Source organism: Macrobrachium rosenbergii, chromosome 26 (assembly GCF_040412425.1).
Source record: "Macrobrachium rosenbergii isolate ZJJX-2024 chromosome 26, ASM4041242v1, whole genome shotgun sequence".
NCBI lineage: Eukaryota > Metazoa > Arthropoda > Malacostraca > Decapoda > Palaemonidae > Macrobrachium > Macrobrachium rosenbergii.
In genome coordinates, this window is record NC_089766.1 from 6,216,681 (window position 1) to 6,242,871 (window position 26,191).

Sequence of the window (26,191 nt, forward strand, 5' to 3'; positions counted from 1 at the left end):
ACAGAGGGAAAAATCATATACACGAAATCAAATAAAACATAACATTGGCATGCCACGTCTAGCCCATTCTTAGCAAGAATTGCCTGAATTACTTTCATATTTAATATTAAAAAAACATCAGATACATAAAACCCACGAAAATATTATGAATCGCTGGCATCCTTTATCAAGCTACTGTAGATATTAACTACAGTGACCCATGTACTCTCTTATGGAATGACCAGTATTGAACATTATAAATTTGGATTAACTGCCTTTCCCTCATGCAAGTGACATTTGTTATTGCATAAATATAATTTACTTAGCTTCCTAGTTATACAAGACTATGCTACACGACATCGATGAGGAAAAGCCTAGGCTAAATATTCAGTTTTATGAAATAAGACAATATGGCTAGTCCATCTTAGCCTCACAAGTAACATTGAACATTTGGCTACTCGAGACCTAACCTAAAGAAATAAAATTCCACTTGTGTTTTATCTCAAACAGATATTCTTAAGACATAAAATGATATAGGTTAGGTTAGCTATCAGACAGGCTACAATAGCAAATCAAAAATTGAAATTAAGGATGGTTTTTCATGGTGTTCATTTGCAATTTACATTCAATCTCGCAAGAAAAATGTCTGCCATTCTAGCATTATCATATGCCTTTACACAAATTTCGAATATATAAAAGCTTGTAGATGTATGCTAGTGCAGTTTAAAGACACCCTGACCTAACCTTCCCTTAACATAACCTACGCTAGGCCACCATGCCCTGACCTGGCCCTAGGCGCCTTTCATGAACCCCTGGAACGCCCCCCAAATTTCTCCCATGCGACATCGTGCATACCAGAACTTCGCATGGCTTATTAACTTGGAAATTGAGTTTCCTTATACTTTTAGTGTTGCTGATGAAGGAGGTGGTACAGTATTGTTTATTGGCGGTCAATTATTAACCACACATCTTTATCGGGGACCCTTTGGGAACAGGGGGTTTTGGGTGGGGTAAAACACAAGGAGTGAGAACGGACATGTTATTGTTATGAAGGCCGCCCTGGAATGGTTACGTGCATACACAAGGCATATGGGGGCCACATGTTCAAGAAGGGATTGGCTAAGGAAACATATTATAAAAGGAACTATACTAACCTAACCAGTAGGACTAAGCCGGCATTCCGCGGCGAGCTAGACTATGGCCGTTGACGTTTCTCTATAGAATTTTAACTGGTGAACAAGAATTTAAAGTAATATTTTTTCGCTCAGCTGTAATTAAGCCGGCTAACAGAATATTACCTTAAATTCTTGTAAAGCAAGTAAAATAACATAGGAAAACGTCAATTGCCATAGTATAGCTCACCGCGGAACACCGGCTTAGAATTACCATACGCGCAATAGCATTCCAGGATGGCCAGCATACAATAACATATCAGTTCTGAGGTTAATTACGGGGGTAATTCTATATATTAGCTCCGTGCCTGTTTTTACCTTTTCAACTGGTTTTTTCTACACTTTTAGGGGTTCTGATACTGGCGGTGCATCTGTTTGTTGTCGGCCAAACGGAATGTCCCTTCGCCGTGTTTAGTACTGGCCCGGGTGGGGTTGGGTACCCATACGTTAACAAGTTATTGCACTTGCCGGGCGGGATATGAACCGTTCGAAACAGACGTAGCCGTGATCTGTCTTGTGAAGATCGCGTATGGAAACCCCTTGTTGGATGGACTGCAGGGGTTAATTACAGGTTAATTACACTCGAGTGCCAAAACTTAAAGGTAAATTCATAATTAGCAACCAAAAAACTGTAGAAAATGTTTAGTTAGAAGGCAGTCGCCGACGCGGAGCTACTATATAGTTCTACCGACTCAATTTCCATGGTAACAACTTAAAAAACTTTTTGTCATTTCAGTTACCATAGGCCTAATCCCCACAGTCTATGGCAGTTTCCTATAAGCTGTTGCTCACAGTCACTAACTCTAGGCCTACCCAAATCTTACCTTTTTTTTTATAAGATCAGGCTACTCTAAGCTAACAACCTAAACTCAGATTATGGCCATGCTTAGTTAATGCCCAGGTGTTCAAACCTTCAAATATAATATATAGGCCTATGCTTACACATACTTTTAACTAACCATTCAGTAGCGAAGGTTCGCAATGTAGAAATGCCTACTACGATCATATATCACAAACGCAAATATTTGTTATAAAATCTGCAAAATGTAAATAAACACACACAAGACACAAGTAACGTAGTGTACAGACGACGCGAATTGTCAACCAGTGAAGTAATGCATAAGATTCCCGAATTTAACTGCTTGAAGATTGCAGTGTAACAGAGAAGGGAAAAGTGGCGATTCTCATATATTTCTCATTTACTTCCATATGGTCTGCATATTTTACTTCTTAATTACTCATTAAATAAAAATACCATTGTTCAATATCATCTTTGCATATATTACTATTATTATTATTCAGAGGATGAACCATATTCATATGAAACAAGCCCACAGGGGCCATCGACTTTGAAATTCAAGTTTCCAAGGAATATTAAGGTGTTCATTCGAAAGCATAGCGTCAACCACAACACGAGATATGCCTATGAATTATCGCATTTTGTCGAATATTGCCAAGATAACAAGCTATGTAAGACGAACTTATTTTTATAGATACTATAATCAAAAGTATATGATGTTTTTTTGTCTCAAATACGTCATTCAGCAGTTCATTAGACAGATGTGGACCTCATCAAGGTAATGCTCAAACCACCGGTGTGAAAGTTTGAAAGATACCAATGAATTTTTTATTTTATTTTAATAGCAAAAAATTGTTCAGCATAAGACAACAACGAAAACATTTGCTTATAAATATAACTACATTTGCTTAGTTGAACAGTTATGGCAAGAAAGCACCACTCGTTATTGACTTATGGAAACTCGAAATTAAAGAACTTGCTCATACTGAAAAGGGCAGTGTAGTTCTACAGAGGGTGGCCCTTGAGACGGCTGAGCCATCAATCACTGCCACTCTCTAGACCTATAGCTGCTGGTTAAACGACGATATCCATGAGTAGAAAACTTCCATAATAATGAAACATACAAATGGAAGACAAGAATTACTTATTGTTGAAGAATATTAGTATCATGTAGCAATCTGTATCAGTGACCTTTGTAGCTGCAACGCCACATTTATGAAATCAACCGTTATTTGATTAATTTCACATTTTCAATATGTATGAAGAAAATTTCGTATAGCAACTGAATATTTGTTAGTTTTTTTTATGAATACGATCACAAGTTTCTCTTATATTTATCAGTTAATAAATATACGAGTATACCTATTTTTTACAAGCATACACACACTTCGATACATATTTAAACGGATATATAATGTTTGTGCGTGTGTACATACATGCAAAGTACAAAAGAACATACTTAAAGCAAACTCTGAGAAGCTCTAAACAACTCTTCCACATCCCACTCCCTCCTTTTAACAGCCACCAATTGCAGAAGCTACATCCTCTTTGTCATTGAACGTGAAGAGACGATTAAGCAGTATAAGACCACTCGATTCGCCCTCGTCTTTCCCAGTCTAGTGGCGAACACCAAAGGATTCCTGCAGTTAAGAACAAACGTCTTACAGTATTCATCTTCTCCACTTAGGTAAGGAGGACAACAGGACCTTTTTAAAATTAGTGAAGCCACTCATTCTAAGAAATCCTTGCCTTGTAACGGAACATGTGCAGTTAGAATTATAAGCTTTTATGTGTAAGCGGTTATAACCAGACTCATATTCGATCTGTTTAGTGCTAAACATTGTTATCCTCAAAATCAAGTCGTGTAGAAGTGTTTCCGTTTTTGTAAACAACGTAAGGATAATCCTCAATACATATGGCGTTGTGATAATGTGTATTAGAAGGTTAATGATTTAGGAAAAATGTGAAAGAGTTTGCTTATTTACGCGTTCACGCAAGGAGAGCTTTTTTCTCCTAGTTACTGGTGGGCTAGACTTATCGGTTCTTCAAGATGTGAAAGGTACGTGTAAGACATGTTGAAGATGCACATAAAACGTGTGAATCTAAAACCGGAAGAGGAAAATTGCTAGTGAGATTTATATATACAGTGTATATATATATATATATATATATATATATATATATATATATATATATATATATATATATATATATATATATATATATATATATATATATATATATATATATATATAAGTTTACTGACTAGAGTTACTACCACTACCAGTAACTCCTGGTCTTTCTGTTCATCAAACATTCTTTTATTTATTGAGCAAATTTAACCTTCATTTGTATGCAAACCCACAAAGTTCACGCTATAAAAGGTAAACACATTTATGGCTATAACCATGACTTGGGACTCAGGGACAGTTTTAGCTATGACTTAAGTCTCTTAATGACTTGCACATATTATGAAGCTACGGTCTATAAAGACGATATCTCTGGAATCACCACCTGGAGAGAGAGAGAGAGAGAGAGAGAGAGAGAGAGAGAGAGAGAGAGAGAGAGAGAGAGAGAGTACAAAGAACATCTAGACCATTAAGTGTAGAAACAGACAATCGACCACAAATACATGCAGAAGCACAAAAGTTAATGGAGTCAATATGCAAGAAGATGAGTTGGAAAATAGCCTACGAACTAAATAAAAACGCGAAATCTCTAGAAATAACAAATACAATACTTGATAATCAAAATTAGTTGTGACCCTGTTTCTCACGCTCACACTGGCCCATGGGATCACCCAAAGGACCCCCAGCTCCATTATTGTCCATTAGTTCAACAACTCCTCCCTTTTTTTCCTACTCTAAGCTGGCTGTCCATCTTCTCTAATTTTATACTGCTTCAATTTTTGCATCTCATTTAAGATCAAATCATTCAGACGACCCTATTAGGTCTAGATTTGTGACGAGCCAAGTAAGGGTTTAGAAAGGTGAGTCCATGGTCTACTTAAACTATCTTGTTGTTTCTAAAATTACGAAAAACACCATAAATAGAAGAATATTACAACGTTCTCGTTCCATTTCTCTCTCGCTGGTCGCTTCGAGGTGCTAATCGACCATAATGAGGTTTCTTCAAGTCAGCCTTGTAGCTCTGCTCTCCCTGGTCCTACTGGGGGAAGAAGTTGCTGGTATGAAAAAGTGTCTTTGTTAAGCATTCGTCATTTTTATAATCATTATTTCATGCACCAGATATTATCTTACGAGCGAACGTCAGATTTGTTCTCACACCATTATGACGTAATATCCAACTTAACATCATTTTAGCAATTGCATCCATGCACGTTATATGGTTAACTATAATTCAGAAATGATTACTTAAAAGTAAGAGTTTCACATTCAACAACAGTAAACTAAGAAATATTATCATTGATCACGTACGGAGTCTACAGAAGCATGACAAAAGAATTCTAAATTCTTCTTCTCTCCTTTTATCAACAGGTGCTTTCACATCTTGCTTCAAACGTCAATTTGGCGCTTGGGAGCAGTTACGATGGCCAATCTTCACAACCGGAAATGAGCCCCAGGCGCTCTTCCAAAAATCTTCCCACGAATGCATAGGCGCTTGTCACAGTAGGGACAACTTCGGCTCTTGCCAGCCAGATGAAACGTGTTGCCGGGAGAAGTTTAAAGACGACGAATACTTGAACTGCGTCAGAGGACTGAGCAACAAATAATGGAGAGTAATTCACGTGCTGTTGTTGCTGCTGGTTCTGTTCAAGAGATGCTCTTACACTGACCAAATCCCTTGAACAGAGATTACCTGGTAGCGTTGTACCTTACTTTCTTACTTAATCTGTTACTTTTGGTTTTCTTTTAGGGAGAAAGTTAGGGGTAGAGTTGGTCATTTGACCAACTGTCACTTGTACCAGAGTACTTGGGTGTGTTGTCATTCTACTAATTTCCTTTTTAATTGATGACTAAGGCCACTTTCAACTCTCCTCTTCCATCCAGAATTGGTAATTTTTGAGTCCATAGCCTGCATACTCAAGGCAAAATCCTACACAAAGGTTAATACTGGGAAGGTGACTCAGTCTTTTATAATAAAAACCCCAATTTCAAATATAGGGTCATAATAACTGGCAAAGCATCGTAACCTTGGATTTCTATTAACATTGTAATACAACCAGCATACCTTTGAGTTTTCTTATATTAGTTGTAAGGCAAACTAGTGAAATTCTCACAATATACTGTACTTCAAACCACGGTTTGCTCGGTCAATGAAATCGGGTGTAAGATAATCCTATTGATTCCATAAAATGTATTTTCAAATAAAATTTCTCATCTTTTAATTAATGCTTTAGTCCTATGATACAAAAAATCATATGTTTAAGATAATTAAACCATTTCAGTTCTATTTTCTTGATGTATAAAAGCTACTTTCGGTTGTATATATTTTCACCTGTTTAACATTTTAACATTACATTGTTAAAATGTCACGGTTTTTAAGTGAAACAATTTCACAACACATAAAATGTTTTTGCTAAGCGTTGGAGTTTCACAGTACATTATGTTCTACATAAATTTAACATTATTTTCTACATACATTGTAATATGTTTGATTTCGAATGCAAAAAAGGAGTGTGTGCTAAGTATATATAATTTATATTATCTTCCTTATAGCATTATGAAGAACATTCTCATTGCAAGCATAACATTCTGTCAACAAAATTGATATCATTATCAAAACATACATTATAAGGAGTTGCAATTGACGCTGTTTATATTTTAAACAATTCGAAAATAGAGCTTCTGAGCTAAAACAACATAGGACCACGATGATGGCAAGTTCCAAATCGCAAACCATGGTACTGCAGTGTTATGAGCGGCCCCCCCCAACCCCACGCTGCTAAGATCCCGTGGCCCCTATATAAAGCTAGATTAACTCCATCCCTGTACTTTCACCCAAAAACCCTGGCTTCCTAAATTGTTTGGAGAAAAAATTTACCAGAATTAACTTCAGGCCTGGCCGTTTCGGTTCTGTTAGCCTATCCCATAAGGCAATGCGCCTAAGCTATGGGCCTAAAACAAATTGCCTAAAACGGGGCAGCCTGACTGACTTAACGAGAACAAACAAGATGGTACACACAAAAACATAAAATGATAATGGTAGTACTGGTGATGTGGCTACCCAAGCCAGACTTAGGTTAATGTGAAAGTTATCATGATGGTAACCTATTCTCAGGCTACTTACTAAATGCTGAGTAATGACGGCGCCTTTGCATGACAATATTATCTGCTGATTAAGTTTTAAATCGGTCATTACTGGCAATAGTTAACATGAAAAACCAATAACAAAAACACAGACCTACGACATAGGGTTACTTGGTACTATGAATTTGTTTACAATGCGGGAGGCTGAATTTCTGAAATACTAGCTTTTACCTATTCGTGGAAAGAATTAGTGGTGTCTCTCATTATTTAATAAAAAAAATAATACTAATGTATTTTGTTTAATTGTTTTGTTCGACGTAAATAGTTTGTTATTATTCTATATCGTATATGTTTGCTTACATGAACTAAAACTGCGTGTCTATCTAATGTTATTCATAACCGCACTAACAGCAGAATCTTGACGGATTCTTCTGCCTCTTCTAGATTTCAAAATATATTAAGAAACATGTAATTCTCGCCCAGAATTGTTCTATAAACATTTATGTAGTAACCGGGAAACAAGCCACGACTTATTATTACTTAGCCCTGTGCCTTGGGTCTACGTGGTTGACAAGCCATTTGCAAAACAAGACGACCATTAGTAACTGAACGGCGATGATCCTAAAATCAATGCTGTTCTTTTTCCGGTTCTTTTTATAATAATAATAATAATAATAATAATAATAATAATAATAATAATAATAATAATAATAATAATAATAATAATAATAATAATAGCAGCAATACTCTCCACATTCTCGGTAGGGTACATTGACAAGGTTGTACCCAAGCCAAACTTGAATAAGAAGCAAATTGAAGAGTTGTCCAGGAAGAACTTGTTCGCTCAAGGTTAAAGAAAATTTTCACTTGCTCTCTAGAACAAGCAAAGACCTGATAGCCACACTGCGAATAAGATTTCTAGCGTCAGACGTGCTCATATATCCCGCAGAATCAAGTATATGAGCTCAAGTATATAATTCTCTTCAAACTCGAAGTGTATTCTTTCTCTCTCTCTCTCTCTCTCTCTCTCTCTCTCTCTCTCTCTCTCTCTATATATATATATATATATATATATATATATATATATATATATATATATATATATATAATATATATATACACATATATATATATATATATATATATATATATATATATACACACCTAAGCGTGTGTGCGCCATAAAATGTCATATATACTTCGTTATGTAATTGGTACAATCCTAGGCACAAAACTCTGTTCCTATAAATTTCAAGAATAATAATATTCCTTTCAATGCTTTATTTGCATTGCAGTTTACACCAGTTGCAGTGTCTACTTGTGCACTGTGAAAGAGCATCGCACACTTGAAACGGTGTCCACCACGTGTGAGATATATTATTTTTAAGTGGTTTCCTCTTGAAGCTCGCCGGTGACACGCTGAACCTTATCGCTTTGCTTGTGTAGAAAGTCGTAACATCACAAAAAAAGAAGAATAAGAATTAAACTGTACTGAAATGGCCTTCACAGTCCAAACCAAAGGAGAAAACATATCTCACGAATCCATGTGGGTCACCATGAACAATGGCACAAACAAGATAAGACTAGGCGTCATATATGCCCCTCAGGAAAGTAAGTGCAAAAATGACCAGCTGAAAAGTGTGTACTCCTCAATAGAAGAAGAAATAAATGAAGCAGAAGAAAACAGTGAAAAAGTCATGATCCTCGGGGACTTTAACCTCAAAATTGGAAAAATCATCTCTAACAATAAGGAGGAAGTAACAAAGGGAGGGAAAGAATTGCTGAAACTTATCAGACAAAATAAACTTATGGTGATAAATAATCATAGAAATTGCAAAGGAACATGGACAAGAATACAAAACACACAGAGGTCTGTTATAGATTATGTAATGATAAAAGAAGAAGATGAAGAAGGAGTACAGATAATGGAAATAGACGAAACAAAAGAAATAACTCCCTACAGAATATCATCTGAACTGGTACACTCTGACCACTGTGCTGTGAGAGTGGTCATGAACTGGAGAATAGTGTGTGAGAGAAGCAGGAATGAAAAATACAGAGTAGACAAAAGAAAGCTGAAAGGTTGCAGCAGCCTCGGTAGACATAGCAAGAGAAAAAGGTGTCATAAAAAAAAAAGAAGTACACCAAATGGCAAACAGAACTAGACAAAATATTAAGCAAGTGCATGAAAAGATGCAAAGAGAAAAAGGAAAGAAAAACAAAAGTATTAAGAGACCTAATGAGGGCCAGAAGGAGGATCAAAAGAGAGAACAAAAAGTCTAGAAGTACAGAAGAGAAGAGGCTATGGCAAGTACAGGAGAGATTAAGAAGTGAATATATTATTAGAGAAAAAAGGAAGGAAGATGGAATCAGGATAAAGGAAACAGCAGCCGAAATAAAACCCAGAGGGGGGAGTAAATGGAGCAGCCTTTTGGGACTTCAAGAAAAAAACTTGACGGCGCAAAGTCAAACAACATGGTGGCAATAAAAAATAAGGAAGGGAAAATAATCGAAAACGTGAAAGAAATTAGAAGAGAATATGAGCAATATTACAAAGATTTATTCATGTTAGACAAACCTGAAGATAAAGCAGGGAAACTGGCAGAAGAAATTAATATTCAGCACCAGAAATGGATGTCCCTGTGCGGGACGAGAAAAACGGAAAAGAAATCCGAAAGTCAAGTATTCAAGAAGAAGAAAGAGCAGTAAGCAAACTGAAGAATAAATATACCCCGGACAGTCAAGGAATAAATAACATAATGATAAAAAGCATGGGGACAGAAATGACCGAAAGTCTGGCACTCTTAATTTGGGCAAATAGAAGAGGAGTTAAACACTCCCGACGAATGGCAGAAAATGGAAATACTATCACTTCGCAAAAAAGGAAGCAAATTAGAATGAGAAAACAAGAGAGGAATATTTATCACGAGTAACATAAGTAAGGTATTTGAAAAAGTGAGGATGGAATTAACGAACGAAACAATAAACCAAAAGATAAGCCGATTCCAGTGTGGTGGCATAGAAGGAAGATCCACAGTTGATCACCTGCTAACCCTGAACGCAGTGATTGACTACAAGTTACAACACAGTGCTTGGGGCCCCGACGTACATATGGTTTGGAGATGCGTATAAATGTTTCGACAAACTAGATCTGAAGGACTGCATCTGGGAAAATGATAGGATGGAAAGATGTACTGTTGATAAGAAAGATGAATGAGAACGGCAAAGCAGTCATAAGATGCCCTGCGGGAGAAACAGACGCTATCGAAATTACAGAAAATGTAAGACAATGTACAATTTACGGCCCAAAGCTATGCAGCATAGCAACAGACAAAGTGAATGAAATGAGCAGGAAGAACATAACAATCATAAAGAATATAGAAATAGAGTCCCTAATATTTGTTGATGATATAATGTTCCCCACCAGCAGGAAAGAAGGTATAGAAATGGCAATTGGCAACTGCCGTAGCCTGGAGCAACTGAAAAAGTTCAAATTTAACACTAAGCCAAGCAAGTCAGCAGTGCTGATAATAGATGGAAGAACAAAGGGCCAGGCAGTCCACATAAGAACAGAATTAAAAAACGGCCCAGTTAGTAGTGTAAGCGAATATAAATACCTAGGAGAGTGGTACGCCCAAAATGGCTCAAAAGAAACAAGTATTAAATCGAGAAAACAAAAAGTAGAGTACCTACTAAGAGAAATAAGAAAATATGGAGACTTAAAGAAAGTAGGAAATATGGCATTAGAAGTAAGGAAAAAGATCTATGAAACCATGGTGGTCCCAACATTATTTGCCAACGTAGAGACCTGGAGCAACTTAACAGAAAACGAGTCAAACGCTCTAGACCAAATGCAACACAAGATCCTCCGAGGAATGTATGAAAGGCACGCCCTACTGGGGAATTTTAGCGGAGTCCGGCATATGGCCAGTTGCCTATAGAATTGAATACAAGAAAATAATGCTATTCCACAATATTATAAATTCAGACAAGAAAAGACTAATCAAAGAAATAGTAGAAGACCAGTTAAGAACCCCCTACGGGCTGTGCTGGACAAAAGGCATAGAAAAGATAGGTAAAAATTACAATATAGATATAAATGGAATGGGAAAATATGCCAAAAAAGAACTGAAAAAGGAAATGAAGAGAAGAATAACGCAAGATATCGAAAAGACATTGGAAGAAAAGAAGAAAGAAATGAAGAAGCTGAGATTCATAGATAACTTCGAAGAAAATAAGTATCTAAGGGAAGTAGAAACAAAGGATGCATGCTTAATAATGAAAACCAGGCTGAATATGTTGGACCTAAAAGCGAACTACCGGGGAAGATATAAGGATGAGGTCTGTGATAGCTGCAGAATAGAGGAGGACAGCACAGAACATTTGTTCAGGTGTAAAACCTTACAAACAATAGAAAACTTTACATTAGATGATTAGAGACTCTGAAAGCCCCGAACAGAAAACTAGTGGAATATATAAGAATAGCCATGAAAATAAAGGACGTCACCAACCCAGAAAGCAACGGCACCAGTTAAAAAGTAATAGTAACGTAAAAAGGAGGAGTAATAAAAGTAAATAAATTCGAAATATTAAGTAACATCTGGGAGGTTAAGGGGTAGGGTGCTAAATTAAATGAAAAACTGTTAAATAATATATATAAATGTAAAGTAAAAATAAAACTGAGCAAAATTGTATTGATATATATATATATATATATATATATATATATATATATATATATATATATATATATATATATATATATATATATATATATATAAATGTAAAGTAAAAATAAAAGTGTGTAAAATAGTATTCAAGGGAATAAAGTTTCGCACCTCATGAGAATCGTTAGTGTGCCCGCAACTGTGTTTGTGGAGTGAGCGCTTAGGAACCAGGAACCAGGAACCACTCGTTCCAGATTTTTCTGCTTTTGAAGCTGGTGACCTACAGATAATAACGAGACAGCCTTATGGGTAAAACGAGGCCCTATAGGAGGGATCTATATATAAACTTGGGGGATGAAGATGGGATGTAAAGTCTTGTTGCTATGCTTTCTGTGACGAGAACATTATACAAGAAATCAGAAACTCCTTACGCCTGTAGACCCTATAAACATGGCTACGTACAGTATTAATGATTCGTCACCTGTTTCCAGTTTCAATAAATAAATGCTTATAAATAATTCTCCGCTAGAATTATATATTTATGAATATATATGAATATCTAGGGTAAGTGGAATCCATACAATTTCTGGAGTCGATGCGGTTTTGGAAAACGTCATGGGGACTTGCAATTTCATTTCATGTCAGCGTAATTGTATGATATGGACTCAAACGAAATATTTATGTTGAATAATTTATTTAGATAAAAGCAGTAGATTAATTCAGTGATAAGGTTCACTTATCCAGCTTCTTCAACGAATAGATTTAGGCTCGTATTCCCTCCTCCCACATTGTAAACAAATCCCTAGTAATATGTAACCTGTCGTGTCGTAAGTCTTCTTATTTGTTATAGGGGTCTCATGTGAACCGTTAGCAGTGATGGCTGATTTAAAACTTGATCAGCAGATGTTATCGTCATGCACAGGCGCTGTCATTACTTCAGTATTTAGTAAGTACTGTACCATTATGGTGTACCGTCATGATGACTCTATCACTCGAGGTCGGTCTGAGCAACCTCATGATCTACTCGATGTCTGTATTATCATTATCGTATTTATTTTTGTGTCATTTTGTTTGAGTCACCCCCATTTTAGGTATATTCTTATTACGCCTCTTATCTCTGTAGCTTAAGCTCAAGCTAGTTTTACCCCGTAGGGGACTAGTGCCGTCAGTACGCCTCGTGAGGTGTGCAGTAGTCATTACTGAAGGTTCTTTGCAGCGTGCCTTCCTTAGGCCCGTAACGTAGCTGCAACCCCTTTCATTCCCCATATTTTACCTCCTTTCATATTCTGTTTCTTCCATCTTACTTTCCACCCTCTCCTAACAGTTGGTTCATAGTGCAACTGAGAGGTTTACTTCCTGTTACTCCTTTCAAACCTTATGCTTTCAATTTCCGTTTCAGCGTAGAATGGCCTCATAGGTTCCGGTGCTTGGTCTTAATTCCATATTCAAATCAATTCAAGCTAGTTGTATTATTTTCACGATTAACTTGCTTAAGCCTCGTGGGTCGCAAAAACAACCCGAACAGGCAAGATCGAGGTTAATTTTTGTTCATGGAATTCACCACATTAATCTTTTTGTTTTTCAGTATTCATCTTTGTAAAACTAAAGACAAAACTGAAGACTACTACCGCAGCCTGGTTCCTGCTATTTGCCGACTGGGATATTTTGTGCCTTTCCGTTATGTATTTGTCTGTGTTTATGTCTTTTATAAATTTATGATATTTCCTGACATTTTTTAAGTTTGGTAAAACTATAGAACAGCTCTGCACTGCAATTGATTTTTCTTATACTTTTAGTGTTGCTGATGAAGGAGGTGGTGGTGTTTATTAACCTCATAACTCTATCCACCATGGTTGGGGACCCTTTGGGAATGCAGGGTTTTGGGTGGGGAAAATCATGGGGAGAAAGACTGGACTGTCATGTTGTTGTTGTGGATTGGTTTCGCACATGCACTAGTCATTAGGGAGTCATATGTTCAAGAAGGGATTTGCAAAGGAAACCTATAATAAAAGGAATTATACTAACCTAACATACCCTAGCCTAGTCTAACCTAGTATGCCATGTTACTTAGTTGGGGGTCTCTGCCCCTGTACCCCCTGGAGAAGGAAACTCCACTTTTTACCAAAAGTTCCCGTTTAACACTGCGCATGTGTGATAGCAATCCAGGATGACCAGCATACAATAAATATCAGTTCTGAGGTTAATTATAGGTAAATTACAGTTGACCGCCAAAAAATAACGGTAAATTCTTAATCAGCAACAGAATGCTCTAGAAAAAGTCTGTTTCCAAGGTAGTACCCCATGCGGAGCTGTTCTATAGTTCTACCTTAAGTTTTTGCATCTATCCCCAGGGGTCTGGTACTAAACACGACACGCATTTTGCAGGTAAACTGGTAGGCTAGTTATCAAACCAGAGGGGCATGGTAGTAGTCTTAAGTTTTACCCTAAAGACTGCTACCACCCCCCACCTCTGGTTCGATAAGTAGCTTATCAGTTTACCTACAAAATGGGTGCTGTGCTTAGTACCAGCCTCTTGGGGAAGAACATAAAAACCTAAACAAAAGATGGTAAATTATTAATAAAAATGAAAGACCTAAATTTTAAAAAAAGGCAGTTAATAATCCAGTCAGCAACTGGTGGGAACCAGATGATGGTAGCAACCTTCAATTTTTACCATTATTCATCTGCAACTTTTCTGGTACCATTTAAAGAAAACTGATGATTTTCTCCCTGTTTGCAATGGGCTGTAGGTAGCCTAGGCTAGCCTGTAGTCATTTGTAGCTTATCTTTCATAGGCTATGGTCATTTGCAATGTAATTCAATGGTTATTAGGCTAAAGTAACTTCTGTTATTTTCTATTGTGAATGATGCACAGTGGAATAGAGTATCTCATTTGCAGACCCAGAAATATTTTATTATTATTATTAATTTGGCCTTTGAGCGTCAATAATGAAGACATGAAAAGTGTTTGGAATTAAGAAGGTAAAATGGAAGATTTAACCAAGGTTGTGTTTTTGCCTTTACAGTTTTACTTTTCCAAATATTTACATAATAAACTGATGCATTAGTCTGTGACCACTGCAATTTAGGAGCAGGGAATGATGATTATTCAGAGTGCTCTTGATAGTTGGTCAGTGAGCACTAAAGCTCAGGTTAGGTTATCTAGGCTTTAAATCTTAGTTTAACTAGCTGAAACAGCTGTCCTAGGGCTAGGATTAAATTTATTTTTATGTGGCTAAGAACATTTTACCTAGGTTGTGCTGTCTTATAGCTTTTTTCACTTTCCTGTTCTTCACTGGCTGGCCGGAGATATTATGGTAGCATGAACCCGTTTGTAGGCCTAGGTCATTTTGGGTTAGCTGTTATCACTTTAATAACAAATGAGCTCAATTTATGTTATGTTTTACTATAATTTGTAATTAGTAATCTCTTGCATTAGGGTTGAGGAATAGGATGTCAAGGGTTTTACTTGAGATGACCAATAATAGGTTGGACTACCGTGTTAGGAAGCTATTACCTGTTGTAAAAATTTTTGGGGTTGGGGTTTGGGATGATGGTTGTAAAACTGGAAGTGATTGCTTATGACAGGGGTAGCCTACACTAAATGGAGCGTACTTACAATTGTGACCTGGCCCCAGATCGCCATGCCATGTCTACAAGGGGTCCTTGTGTCCCTGATTCCCATTACCTCTCTGGGGCCTTTGGTGGTTTGTGGTTCTTCCATAGACTAAATGCATTAAACCCCCAAAAACTAGAGAACTGGGAATGTTCCACAATATTCGTGTGGGATTTAACCTGATACAAAACATTATGAAAATGCAACTTGCAAAACAGATTCTGTCTACAGTCCAGCAGTACTGAAGACCAAAAGTGGAAGATTAACCTTACTCTCATGAGTCTGCTCCATGATTTTAATGTTTGTTGTGCTGGTTTATAAATAATGCCTTCATATATAGTAGTTTTGTAATGTTTTTTTATTTTTTTATACAATAATTTAATTTAAAAATAAAAATTACCCAAAGTTTTGTTTATACTTTTCTCTTTGGAAAAGGGAATGATCCAGTACTATTGCTCTTATAATTACTGTACTGTTTGTGCAACTGTAGATCCCATGAGGGAATTGAGCCTTTACATAATTATGAATTTAGTTTGATGAGCTTTCTATATGGATGGTGAAAGGAATAAGCAATTTCTAACATAATTATATATGTGAAGTACTGGTCTTATTTTTAAGGTATCCAGTGACAACTTTTATCCATTATCTAACAATGAAACGGATGCTAAGTTCATGTCTAAGGCTAATAATTACTTTATTTTCAGTGACACCGTTTGATGTGGTCAAGGTACGCCTTCAGGCTCAACAGAGAGCAGAACTCAAAAGAACATGTTTTCTTTACTGCAATGGTCTCATGGATCATATTTGCAATTGTGCCAGAGCAATATGTACAAATGCAGAGCATGAACCTTGGTACAACAGACCAGTTCCTGTGCACCTGAATGGAACTCTGGTAAGATATTCCATTAATTTTTCATTTTCATTATTGTAATCTCATGACACTGTGTGATTGTTTTCTGCAGTGGGTCATAGCGTGGGCATCAAGCCCAAGACCTACCTGCGTTATTCTTTTGTTTTCTCAATCAGTACATGGCTGTTTGCACTGACTCATCATAGAAAGACTCCACTTATGGAAATCTACAGTTTGCATACCTGGGAAAAATACAAATTGTTTTTAAAATTTAAATTATGTTTTATAAAGTAAGTGAGCTTTTCTAAGTACTTTGCATGCAGTGGTATTATGAAATTTTCAAGTGTTATAATTACAGCGAGTATGTGTGACATTAAGGTATTAACCTTTGAATCAGCAATCTTAAATGTCCTGCTGTTTTGTTGTGGGCTTGTACACTAATACAAACTATTGCTTTGCATTTACCTAAGCTTAACCTTTACTCGGGCTGAGTGGGTAAGGTTGCTTGCTTATGGATGCAGGGAGGTGCCCTGTTGCTGGCATAACAATCAGCCTCTGTTGCCAGAATTCCTGTTTTAAATTCTGTGTGATGCTATCTTCTTGACCATGTTCACTTGAGTTTCACGTCATGAATTTAATTTATTTGAGTTTTTCTGCAACGTTACTTCTTTTATGCAGTTTATCATGCCTCTATATTTGCCTTCTGTGCTGGTCTGTGCCCTTATTGGAGTGTTTGGTCTTGTAGTATTCAGTTTTTCTCTGTTTTACTGAGTGATAGAACATATGCCATCTTTTGATTATTCTGATGATTATTTGCACAAATGTGCTGGGATTACTTTTCATACTTTTTTTGTTGTTCATTAACTGTTTATTTACCATATTTATGGTTTCTTCTTTGTATTGGTTGAGAAATTGGAAAGGCTGAATGCTACAAGCCCAAGCATTCCTGTAAGAGACACAACCCAGCATTGTAGTAAAAAAAAAGACTGCTGGGATTAACTGCATATGTAGTGCTAGGTGGTGAGATGAGAGGATGATTGCAGTAATGCAAAGTTTTTATGAAGCATTAACAATGAGCTAACTGAATGACAGTGCTGGAGATTCAAAATTGGCTCTTGAATAAGAAGTCATTGTAGAAAAAGTGCCATCTCTATGACGCAAGCAACCAGTCCTTTTCCAAAGCCAGAATGCGAACAGTGGACAAGATGATTAGTTTTAGCATAGACATTCAGGGGTATGGCCAACAGACATTCAAAGACTTGCAGATAATTTGGGAGTTGATATGGGTGATAATTAATGGAGCGCATGCTACCATTCCCACATTTATCTGATGGAGTTATGTTATCAGCTCTCTAACATGTGATAAAAGAACATGTTGTAATGCTTTCCAGAAAAATAAGAGTCAGCTCAATAGGGTATTCATTGCTAGTTTGTTTGGATTCACCCTTCTACCTATGATAGATGCTTTATAAGATTCGTAAACAAGAAGTTTATTTTGATAGGTTGTATATTGGTGATTGTTTACTGCAGATCATATAATACATTGCTTTTCCTGGACAGTGGATATGTATACACTTTAATTATACATGGTGATGTAACAATTTCATACTTTATACTGTTGTACGAGAGTAAGATGGAAGTCCTAACACTAAAGTGAGACTTATGATGCAAAGACCTGTACAAAACAAGATGGGCGTATGCAATAAAAGGAATAGATTTGTTATGGTAGTTAGTAGGGTTTAAAGTTCCCATGTTGAGTGTTGGGGTCCTGACATAGTGGCACTGTCATATTCGTAAGTTTTTGAAATTCTCTTGTTCCTTGTGATTTGTTTCTTATTTATTCATTCAGAATGCAGCCCTCCTTTTTCGGTGCAATCCGCTAAACTACAGGAACTGTTTGTTATTTCTTGCCAATAGAGAAGAGAAATATCACATTTTTGACAGGGGTTGAAAAGTTGTATGTTAATTCTCATGTCTTTATGCTGTGTTTATGTTATAAATGGTATGTATGATTATATTGTGAATGAGTGTAATGTACAACAGTTCTTGAAGGTTTCACAGTTGCATATCTGTATTTATGGATGTATATTTTATAGCAATATCTAATTTCAGGGAATAAACAGTTCCAGAATTGAAAAACCTTGTTCATTGAAGAGGAAGAATATACTTGGCAAAGTTTACAAATTTTTTCCTCTTTTTTTTTTTTTTTATTTCATTCAAGGTACATGTTGAATTTTTTTTCCCACAGGATGCATTTGCAAAGATATCACGGCAAGAAGGCATACATTCACTATGGTCAGGCCTACCTCCTACCCTAGTGGTAGCAGTTCCAAATACTGTGATATATTTTACAACGTACGAGAACTTGAGGAACTTATTCGTGAGACACATTTCGGATGGCAGTGGAGCTCCGCCCTCTTGGGCTGGTGGCCTCGCCGGTGGCTTAGCGAGGACGTGGGCAGTGACTATAGTATCGCCTTTCGAACTGGTTCGGACTAAAATGCAGGCCAAAAGCATAACTTACAAAGGTAAAAGATTTATCTTATTTCCTATGGTGTTGGTTGACAGATTATATAACAGCATTTAGTGCATTTTGAAATGTTATATAATATCTTTTTGAGGCTATGGTACCTACTGAGAAGTAAATGTATATATTTACCCTATCCCTTAACAAATTTATCAACTATAGCATGTACAGGTATGAGAAGAATTTATAAGAAGTAAATGTTTTAAACAACAGAGCACATTTTTTTGTATGTAATTGGGGAATTCATTTACTGATAATGATGTTCTGTTCAGAAAGTCATTTAGAAAGTAAATGAATATCATCTTATAAGAAAATTTTGCAGTTCCTGTAGGCAGTTGTAATGGAAATGCATTTATATTTATATTTCAAGTTAAATACTATGTTTTAAAGAATATGTAGCATTTTTGAGTTAATGATTTTACAGGCAGTCCCCGGTTTACGACGGGTTCGGCTTACGACATTCCGAGGTTACGAAGCTTTTCAAATATATTCATCAGAAATTATTTCCCGGTTTACGACCTATGTTCCGGGGTTATGATGTGTCGTGTGCCAATCCGACGGAAGAAATGTGGCTCCAAAATGGCAGAATAATCAAAATTAGGAGTTTTTTTTATGAAAAACTCAATAAAAATGCAGTTTACATCATTTTCAATACACCCAAAGCATTAAAAGTAAGGTTTTCTTGGATTTTTGATGATTTTCGACGATTTTTCGGTTTACGACGCGGCGTAAAAACGGAACCCCGTCAGTAAACCGGGGACTGCCTGTATTTGCTAAGCTTCAAAATGTTACATAATGTTGTGACAGAATTACTCTGGATATATCTTGTAGCATTTCCTTTGTGGCAGACAAAAATTGCCCTATTTTGTAATGCAACAAACTTTAGATATATCACAAACTTTGCTGAAAACACATAAAGCTGGGATGTTCTTCAACTGCATGAGAATAATTATAACTCAGCTGGATAATTTCCACTTAATGTCAGCTCCTACTTATACTTCTTCTTTGGCAATGATGCAGTTTACCTGCCCTCTTGGTGTCCATATGCAATGAAAAAGTAGCAAAATGTACATTGCATCATGCTTGTTGGACATTCTGTATAATTCTGAATGGGATTAGTACTTTATAGCATTCAAATCAGTTTTTCTAGAATGTAACCTTCCCGTAACTCAAGGTTAGATATAAAAAAGAAAAATATGGAAACCATGTTTGTAGAAAGTGGACAGAATCCCTCTTGATTTACCATGTTCTGGCTATGAGCACTGTACATATTTATTAGTACATATATATATAGTTCTTCAATTAACTGTGACTTGCCTTTATATAATCTTGAAAATGGTGGATATCCAGTAGGTTAGTCCCTTTGCCCCACATTGCACCTCAAATCTAATACAGTGGGTATTCTTACATTAGGAATACAGTTGGAGTTGAAAGTACGGCATGAAAAGGAAATGTAAGTCATAAATATCATCCTGGGTCCCATCTTGATGTAGCTGATTCTGAGATATGTTAGAATAAAATCTTAGAATGTCTTTAGAAAGTTTAGTTTATTGATACAATATTTTTCAGATGAGAACATGAATGGGCCAAAAATGTTGGAGGTAAATATTAAAAATGAGTAAACTGTGTATGATACTCCATAATAATCGTCTTGGCAGTCAGTAAGTTGCCTAAAATTTTGGGAAGATTAGCTGGTGTAAATGTTATCCATTTTTTCTGTGTTGTAATTCTCATTAATTAGTATCATTAGTATCCTTATTAATTGTTTTACTCATTTTTATATTCATGTTTTTAATGTGGGACTTCTTGCCTTACAGAATTAAGTAAAGTAATGCAGACCCAGGTATCTAATGAGGGAGTGATAAGTTTATGGAGAGGATGGGTGCCTACCATACTTCGGGATGTCCCCTTTTCCAGTAAGTATCTCCAGCTTAGAACTTGTTATGCATGAAGCTACAATTATCTTCTAAGTGTCTTTGTATCTTTGGAGTATTCTCATGTGATAATTTTGTTTATCTTTTTGTAGTATTGAATGTGTATAGAATATACTGCTGTCCCTACAATATGTTTACAATAATGTATATGAAAGTTGTCTGTTAAAAAGTGTTAATTCATAATCTAGTTCCCAGATTCTGTTTGACATTTTTCCTATAATGTATTAAGAGCTTGGATCATGTTTATAATTTAGAGCTTTGGTAATGTACGTAATTGGTCATTTCTTTACAGTTTTGTACTGGTATTCGTACGAAAAACTGAAAATGGTGTTTAGGCAGGAGCAGCCGACATTTTCATTCACCTTGGCAGCTGGAGCGTTATCTGGAGGGGTAAGTTTTGATTTTGACCCTTAGTTTTGTTTGCTTTTTGGAAATATGTACATGATCAGTGTTTAATTGCACTGTGCTGCAATTTTTTTTTTTTTTTATTATTTGTTGCTTTGTAGTACTAGAATTTTTTTTATGAATGACCTGTTAAGGGATTTAATATATCATGGGCAGAACTTTCAAGTGTCATCTAGTATTTCATACTGTAACTGATTGAACAGTTTTATTAGTTATTAATTTTTCTCTTTAGTTTTATGAACCTCCTTTTAATATTTTATGGTAAATGTTTACAGTTCTTGTGGCATGGAGCGTCTTGTCATTAAATACATTTAAATGGATGAAGAAACATTATGTTCTGCTAATAATTTAAGGTTTAATTTAGTTTGAGTTTTAGAGCTAATGTGGTTTAGTTTTTAATGTTCAAAGAAAATTGATTTGTTATTGAAAGTCCTAATAGCTGAAAATTGCTATTGAATAGCTAACATTTTTGGTAAGACAACCACTTCATTCACAAAGCTTTTTGTGAAATCCAACCCATTTTCCAACCAAGGCCAGAGAAATGTTATTTCCCTAAGAATGAAATGTGGTAATGTATGTTTTACCATAAGATTAGTCACAAATAATGTTTTGGTAATTTTTGTGGCTTGATTATATTTGTTTATATAGAACTGTAACCTGATTAATTAATAGAAATTTCAAAAATCTCTGAACTGTTATTTTTGATGAAGCACTAGAAATATTTAAGCAGATGGCCTTTGAGCTTCTGTAGTGAGAATAATGTTGAATTATTTCATACACTCCTTTAGAAAATGAAAATATAATGATATTCTAATGTTGCTGGTTATTTTTCTGTTCAGATTGCTGGCACCCTGACACTCCCACTTGACGTTATCAAGACACATCGTCAGATAGAAATTGGTGAGAAGATCCTATTTTCAGGTCAGAGTCACTAACATATCACGACAGAAGTACACATGCATGTTTCAAGACTAATGAACACAGTACAACCCATCACATTCTATTTCACTTCTTGCATTAAGGCTCTTTGGCAAGAAAGTTAATGTTTGTTGAAGGTTAGGTTAACTGTGTGGTAGGTGAATGGTTTGTTGGTAAGATTTTATTAATAATTGTTGTGTTGGACTTGATACTAAACCTGCATGAAAAACAAATGATCCATCACTGCAATAATTATGCTTTCTGTGACACATTCAGTATTGGGTTTAAGAGTGATTTCTTGTGGTCTGGCTTCAGCTCAGTGATGCCTATCCAGGTTGAGATCACTGTTTGAGAGCCAACTGTGTAGGGAAAACCAGGAGGGCCAGGTTAAGGAGAGTCGTGCTAGGAACCGGATACCAGGGAGACTAGGCCAAGGAATGTTAGTCACTGTGTAGAGGTATCAGATTCCCGTCTGCTAAGGAGGTCGTAGTGTGTTAACTGCAGCCAATAAATGGCTCAAGGAGGATATCCAACTTTGTCTTATTGTGGAAAAATAACTGAAGTACAGCTTGTGTTGGATAACTCCTGCATGGTAACTTTTTGCTGTTTGATTTTGTGGTTTGATGTTGACTGTCCACTTGATCTTGTCTCCTGTTTGCTGGCAAACCTGGGAGTTTAGGGCAAAACTTTGTGCATCTCTGCTCTTCTTCGTGATTTTCAGGATGGTGTCCATCATCCCTGACAGTATTTTGATGGCTAAGATACTATGTCCTGTGGTCATCCATTAATTGCCTTGTCTTCAGATCATTGACTTATGCTTTGAGGAGTATGCTTTAAGTAACACGTAGTAAAGCTGTGAATGTCATTGGGGACTTCAGCTTGTATAGAATTGCTAGTTGGTCATTGTAGTGGCTATCCCAAGGGCAGGCGAGTTGAATATGGTCAGTCACAGGTTGCATTTTCCAAAGTTCTTTAATGTGGTGTCTATGGTAGTATATTTTCTAAAACTTCCTTGCTTCAGTCAGAAATATCTGCTGTTCTATCTTGTCTGCTGTATAGGCACTACCATGATCTGTGGGTGGTATTAAATGGTTTGGATTTTGAGGAGAAACATCCAGGTATTTTTGAGTGTCGTTCCAGTAGTGAATTAGATGCTCTCCAATCAATGTGGATGATGGTGTATACCTTTAAGCACTAGCAAGCTTTATGCTGCTCACCTCATGAGTACAGGCTTTGGTTTATAGGCAGATTTTCAAAGTAGTGTATTCTGATCCACATTTTATACCTTCATCTGCTATTTAAAGGGGACTGTTGGAATCTTTGTGTTGAGGTTATATTGCCTGCTATGGAATTTAAGGAGACCAAAGTTTTTTTATTTGCATATTTTCATATATGTATATATACTGTATATATCTTGGTAAAATCTCAAAGTCCTCCTTGCTTTTGCACTGCTTAATAACACCCTTTCTCTTCTCTGTCAGCCAGTGTAGGTTAAAGATTTTTCTTGCTCTTCCTACATTCAGGTGATTGGAAAAACTGACTGTTATCTAGTGAAATATATCAGTGGGCCATGTTACTTTTGAGACACTAATGTATCCTACCCAGAACAGTATATTAATACAGTAGTCTCTTGTATCAGTAGAAGAACTTTTTAAAAGTCTTATGTGAATTTTATTTTGTCACTTGGAAATCACAACTTCACCAAGTAGCATTTTGATGTTTGATCTTCTAGAATTGTTCACCTAGTGATGAATGATACTGAGAATTATATAATGTATACTGATAATGATTTTTCCTCTTACAGATAAGCCATTGAATGGAGGATCTACCGTCAAGATGCTTCAAAACATATATGTTCAGCAGGGGGTAAGAGGTCTCTTTGCTGGATTGGTACCCAGATTAGCGAAAGTCATGCCTGCGTGTGCCATCATGATTTCCACCTACGAGTATGCAAAGAAATTCTTCAGAAGTCGTCAGACTGAGGCTATGACGTAACGTCCATTCTACGTTAACCCTTTGCTAGTCATATTTGAAGTGTGAGTGTGTTTTTGACAGAAGGTAAATGTGGTGTTAACTTTTATTGTTAGGTCAATTGAAGAGGAATTAGCTGATGGGTATGCAAAGAAAATGAAAACTATTTGTCACAAAAAATGTGTATGATTGGGCTATGTTAATATTAAAGGCTGTTACTGTTACGTAACTAATGTTTTTAAATGTAATATATACTGTATACTGGCAGTTATTCTTAGTCCACACACTTTAAATATTTCTGAAATGGTTGTGTTCATAAAGGGAATTAAGTACTTCCATGGGCTCAACTTCCTATCGTTACAAGTGGTGCTTCTCAATCTTTGTTGACTGTAAGCTGAAGTGGAAAGTACAGTTTGCCCCTTAATGTAGGACATGTAAAGGAATGTACTTGGTATTGTATAGTATAGTGTTTGCTGATGGTATGTTTTAGCAGGAAGACTGATACCAATGATTTTATCTCAGTCCTGAACTTTGTTGCTGTGAGATTTCCATAGTATATGTTAGTTTTGTACAGTCCTGTACTTCGTCGCTGCCAGATTTTATTGCGGGTTGATGTGGTACAGCATAAATAAAAAACTCAATTTCGAGATTCGGGTTCTCCTGTAGGGTGGTTTAATAAATTACTTTTTCACGTAAGAGGTTTATTGCCCTAAATTTGAATGAATTTGTTCTAGTTTGGTTGTTCGTGTTTAACAAAATAATTACATTACTAAAGAAGTAGTGATTAGGTCTTTATTTTCTTCTCATGAAAGGAAGCTTAAGTGACCTTTTGACGTAAACTAACAAAGTAGGTGTTTTATTGTCATTGTGTCGTAAAACACTGCCTGTTGTGAGGTATAGTGCCAGAATCATCTTGTCAACTGGTATTGTAGTTGTTTAAGAAATTTTGAATCTGGTCTGTAAATTAGTTTGCGTATTTGCTAACAAAAAGACGTACAGAAAGCTTTAAAACGTTGTATATTTTATGCAAAAGCAGATTAATGCCCGTAGAGGTTGTTTTGTATTTGGCATCTGCTGGTATGTCCCTTACAGTATTTTTGAGTGAAAAACAACATAGGTGCATCAATTGTGATGAGACTGTGAGGCAAGGATATGTTAAAAAAAGTGGTCCACTTTCAGTCATGCCCTGTGGCCCCTATGTAAAATAAGACTTCTGTACCCATGGACTACTAGTCTAAGGTTGGAGTAGTGCTAAATCCTTAATTTTTTGTGATTCGTTTCTCTTTTAGGTAAGTTATCCGGAGCCGAGAGTGAGAAATCGAGGAAGTGAAAGCATAAGTTATCATTTGCTTTATTTTATTTCCACATATCTTTTTTGAACTTACAAGAATTCAGTTTGCTTCATAATAAAAGACATTAGTAAAACTCCCTTTATTAATGTACAGCGTACATACATAACTCCCCTCAAGGGGGTAGAGGCATCAGGGCACCTCGCGTGGTACACTGTAGGCATTACATAGGGTTTTTTGCAGCAACCTTGTGGCCCCCAGCTGCAACCCCTTCCATTCCTTTCACAGCATCTCTGTTCATATTCTCTTACGTCTTACTTTTCGCCCTCCTGACAATTGCTTCGTAGTGCAACTGTGAGGTTTTCTTCCTGTTACACCTTTCAGTGCTGAATGACTACTTAACTAGCAATAGTTTACCGAGTAGGGGTGACTGACAAATGAGAAGAAAATATATTGCATGTTTAAGTGTTATAGCAAAATGAGGATAAGAATGACTGAAAAGTGAATACAAGCCACAAATAAGGCCACTGAAGTAGGAGACATTAAACTGAATGAAAAGACTGATTATAGGACTATAGCTTTTATATTCAAAAGTTTACTGACGAGCTTGAGAACGTTTATTAATTTCTTTATTATATTTTCATGTGTTTCTTAATGGTGAGTTGATGTTTTTTTTTTAAATCATATTTTTGTTATTGTCACTAAACCCTTTTCGATGAACGGTTTCAATGATTATTTCAAAGCCTTGTACGTTTAAAATCAAACGTGTATACCAGGTTATGGTATAGTTTTGTATTCAAGTATGAACATTCCCAAGTAACAGAATCTTATGACGGAAAATAGTCCTTTTCTGA

At 36.2% G+C, this 26,191-nt stretch overlaps 2 protein-coding genes and 1 long non-coding RNA gene across 4 annotated transcripts; all 3 read left to right on the forward strand.

Annotated features, from left to right (window-relative positions):
• The first annotated feature begins 4,812 nt into the window (after positions 1–4,812).
• Positions 4,813–6,298, forward strand: LOC136852964 (uncharacterized). Its single transcript, XR_010857286.1, has 2 exons — positions 4,813–5,137; positions 5,448–6,298. It is a non-coding gene; the product is annotated as an uncharacterized lncRNA (long non-coding RNA).
• A 4,071-nt stretch (positions 6,299–10,369) lies between these two features.
• On the forward strand, positions 10,370–11,101 carry LOC136852685 (uncharacterized). The gene has a single exon (XM_067127596.1). The coding sequence runs from the start codon at positions 10,370–10,372 to the stop codon at positions 11,099–11,101; it is 732 nt and encodes a 243-aa protein (XP_066983697.1).
• A 1,489-nt stretch (positions 11,102–12,590) lies between these two features.
• LOC136852968 (mitochondrial glutathione transporter SLC25A40-like) lies at positions 12,591–24,739 on the forward strand. 2 transcript variants are annotated; one of them, XM_067128037.1, is made up of 7 exons: positions 12,591–12,773; positions 16,148–16,335; positions 18,542–18,821; positions 20,638–20,736; positions 21,047–21,144; positions 21,999–22,059; positions 23,882–24,739. In XM_067128037.1, the coding sequence occupies exons 1-7, from the start codon at positions 12,704–12,706 to the stop codon at positions 24,070–24,072; spliced, it is 987 nt and encodes a 328-aa protein (XP_066984138.1). In that variant the 5' UTR covers positions 12,591–12,703; the 3' UTR covers positions 24,073–24,739. The 2 variants fall into 2 exon arrangements, with proteins under 2 accessions (XP_066984138.1, XP_066984137.1); XM_067128036.1 differs by having other exon boundaries at positions 12,594–12,773; positions 21,999–22,080.
• The last annotated feature ends 1,452 nt before the right edge of the window (positions 24,740–26,191 follow it).

What these genes read in the sequence shown, in the direction of transcription:
- LOC136852968 (XM_067128036.1), top strand. Translation starts at nt 12,704, where the DNA reads ATGGCTGATTTAAAACTTGATCAGCAGATGTTATCGTCATGCACAGGC. An exon ending in TGTCATTACTTCAGTATTTA is followed by an intron (nt 12,774 to 16,147) that starts GTAAGTACTGTA and finishes CTTTATTTTCAG; the next exon opens with TGACACCGTTTGATGTGGTC. An exon ending in TGAGAAGATCCTATTTTCAG is followed by an intron (nt 22,081 to 23,881) that starts GTCAGAGTCACT and finishes TTCCTCTTACAG; the next exon opens with ATAAGCCATTGAATGGAGGA.
- LOC136852685 (XM_067127596.1), top strand. Translation starts at nt 10,370, where the DNA reads ATGAATGAGAACGGCAAAGCAGTCATAAGATGCCCTGCGGGAGAAACA.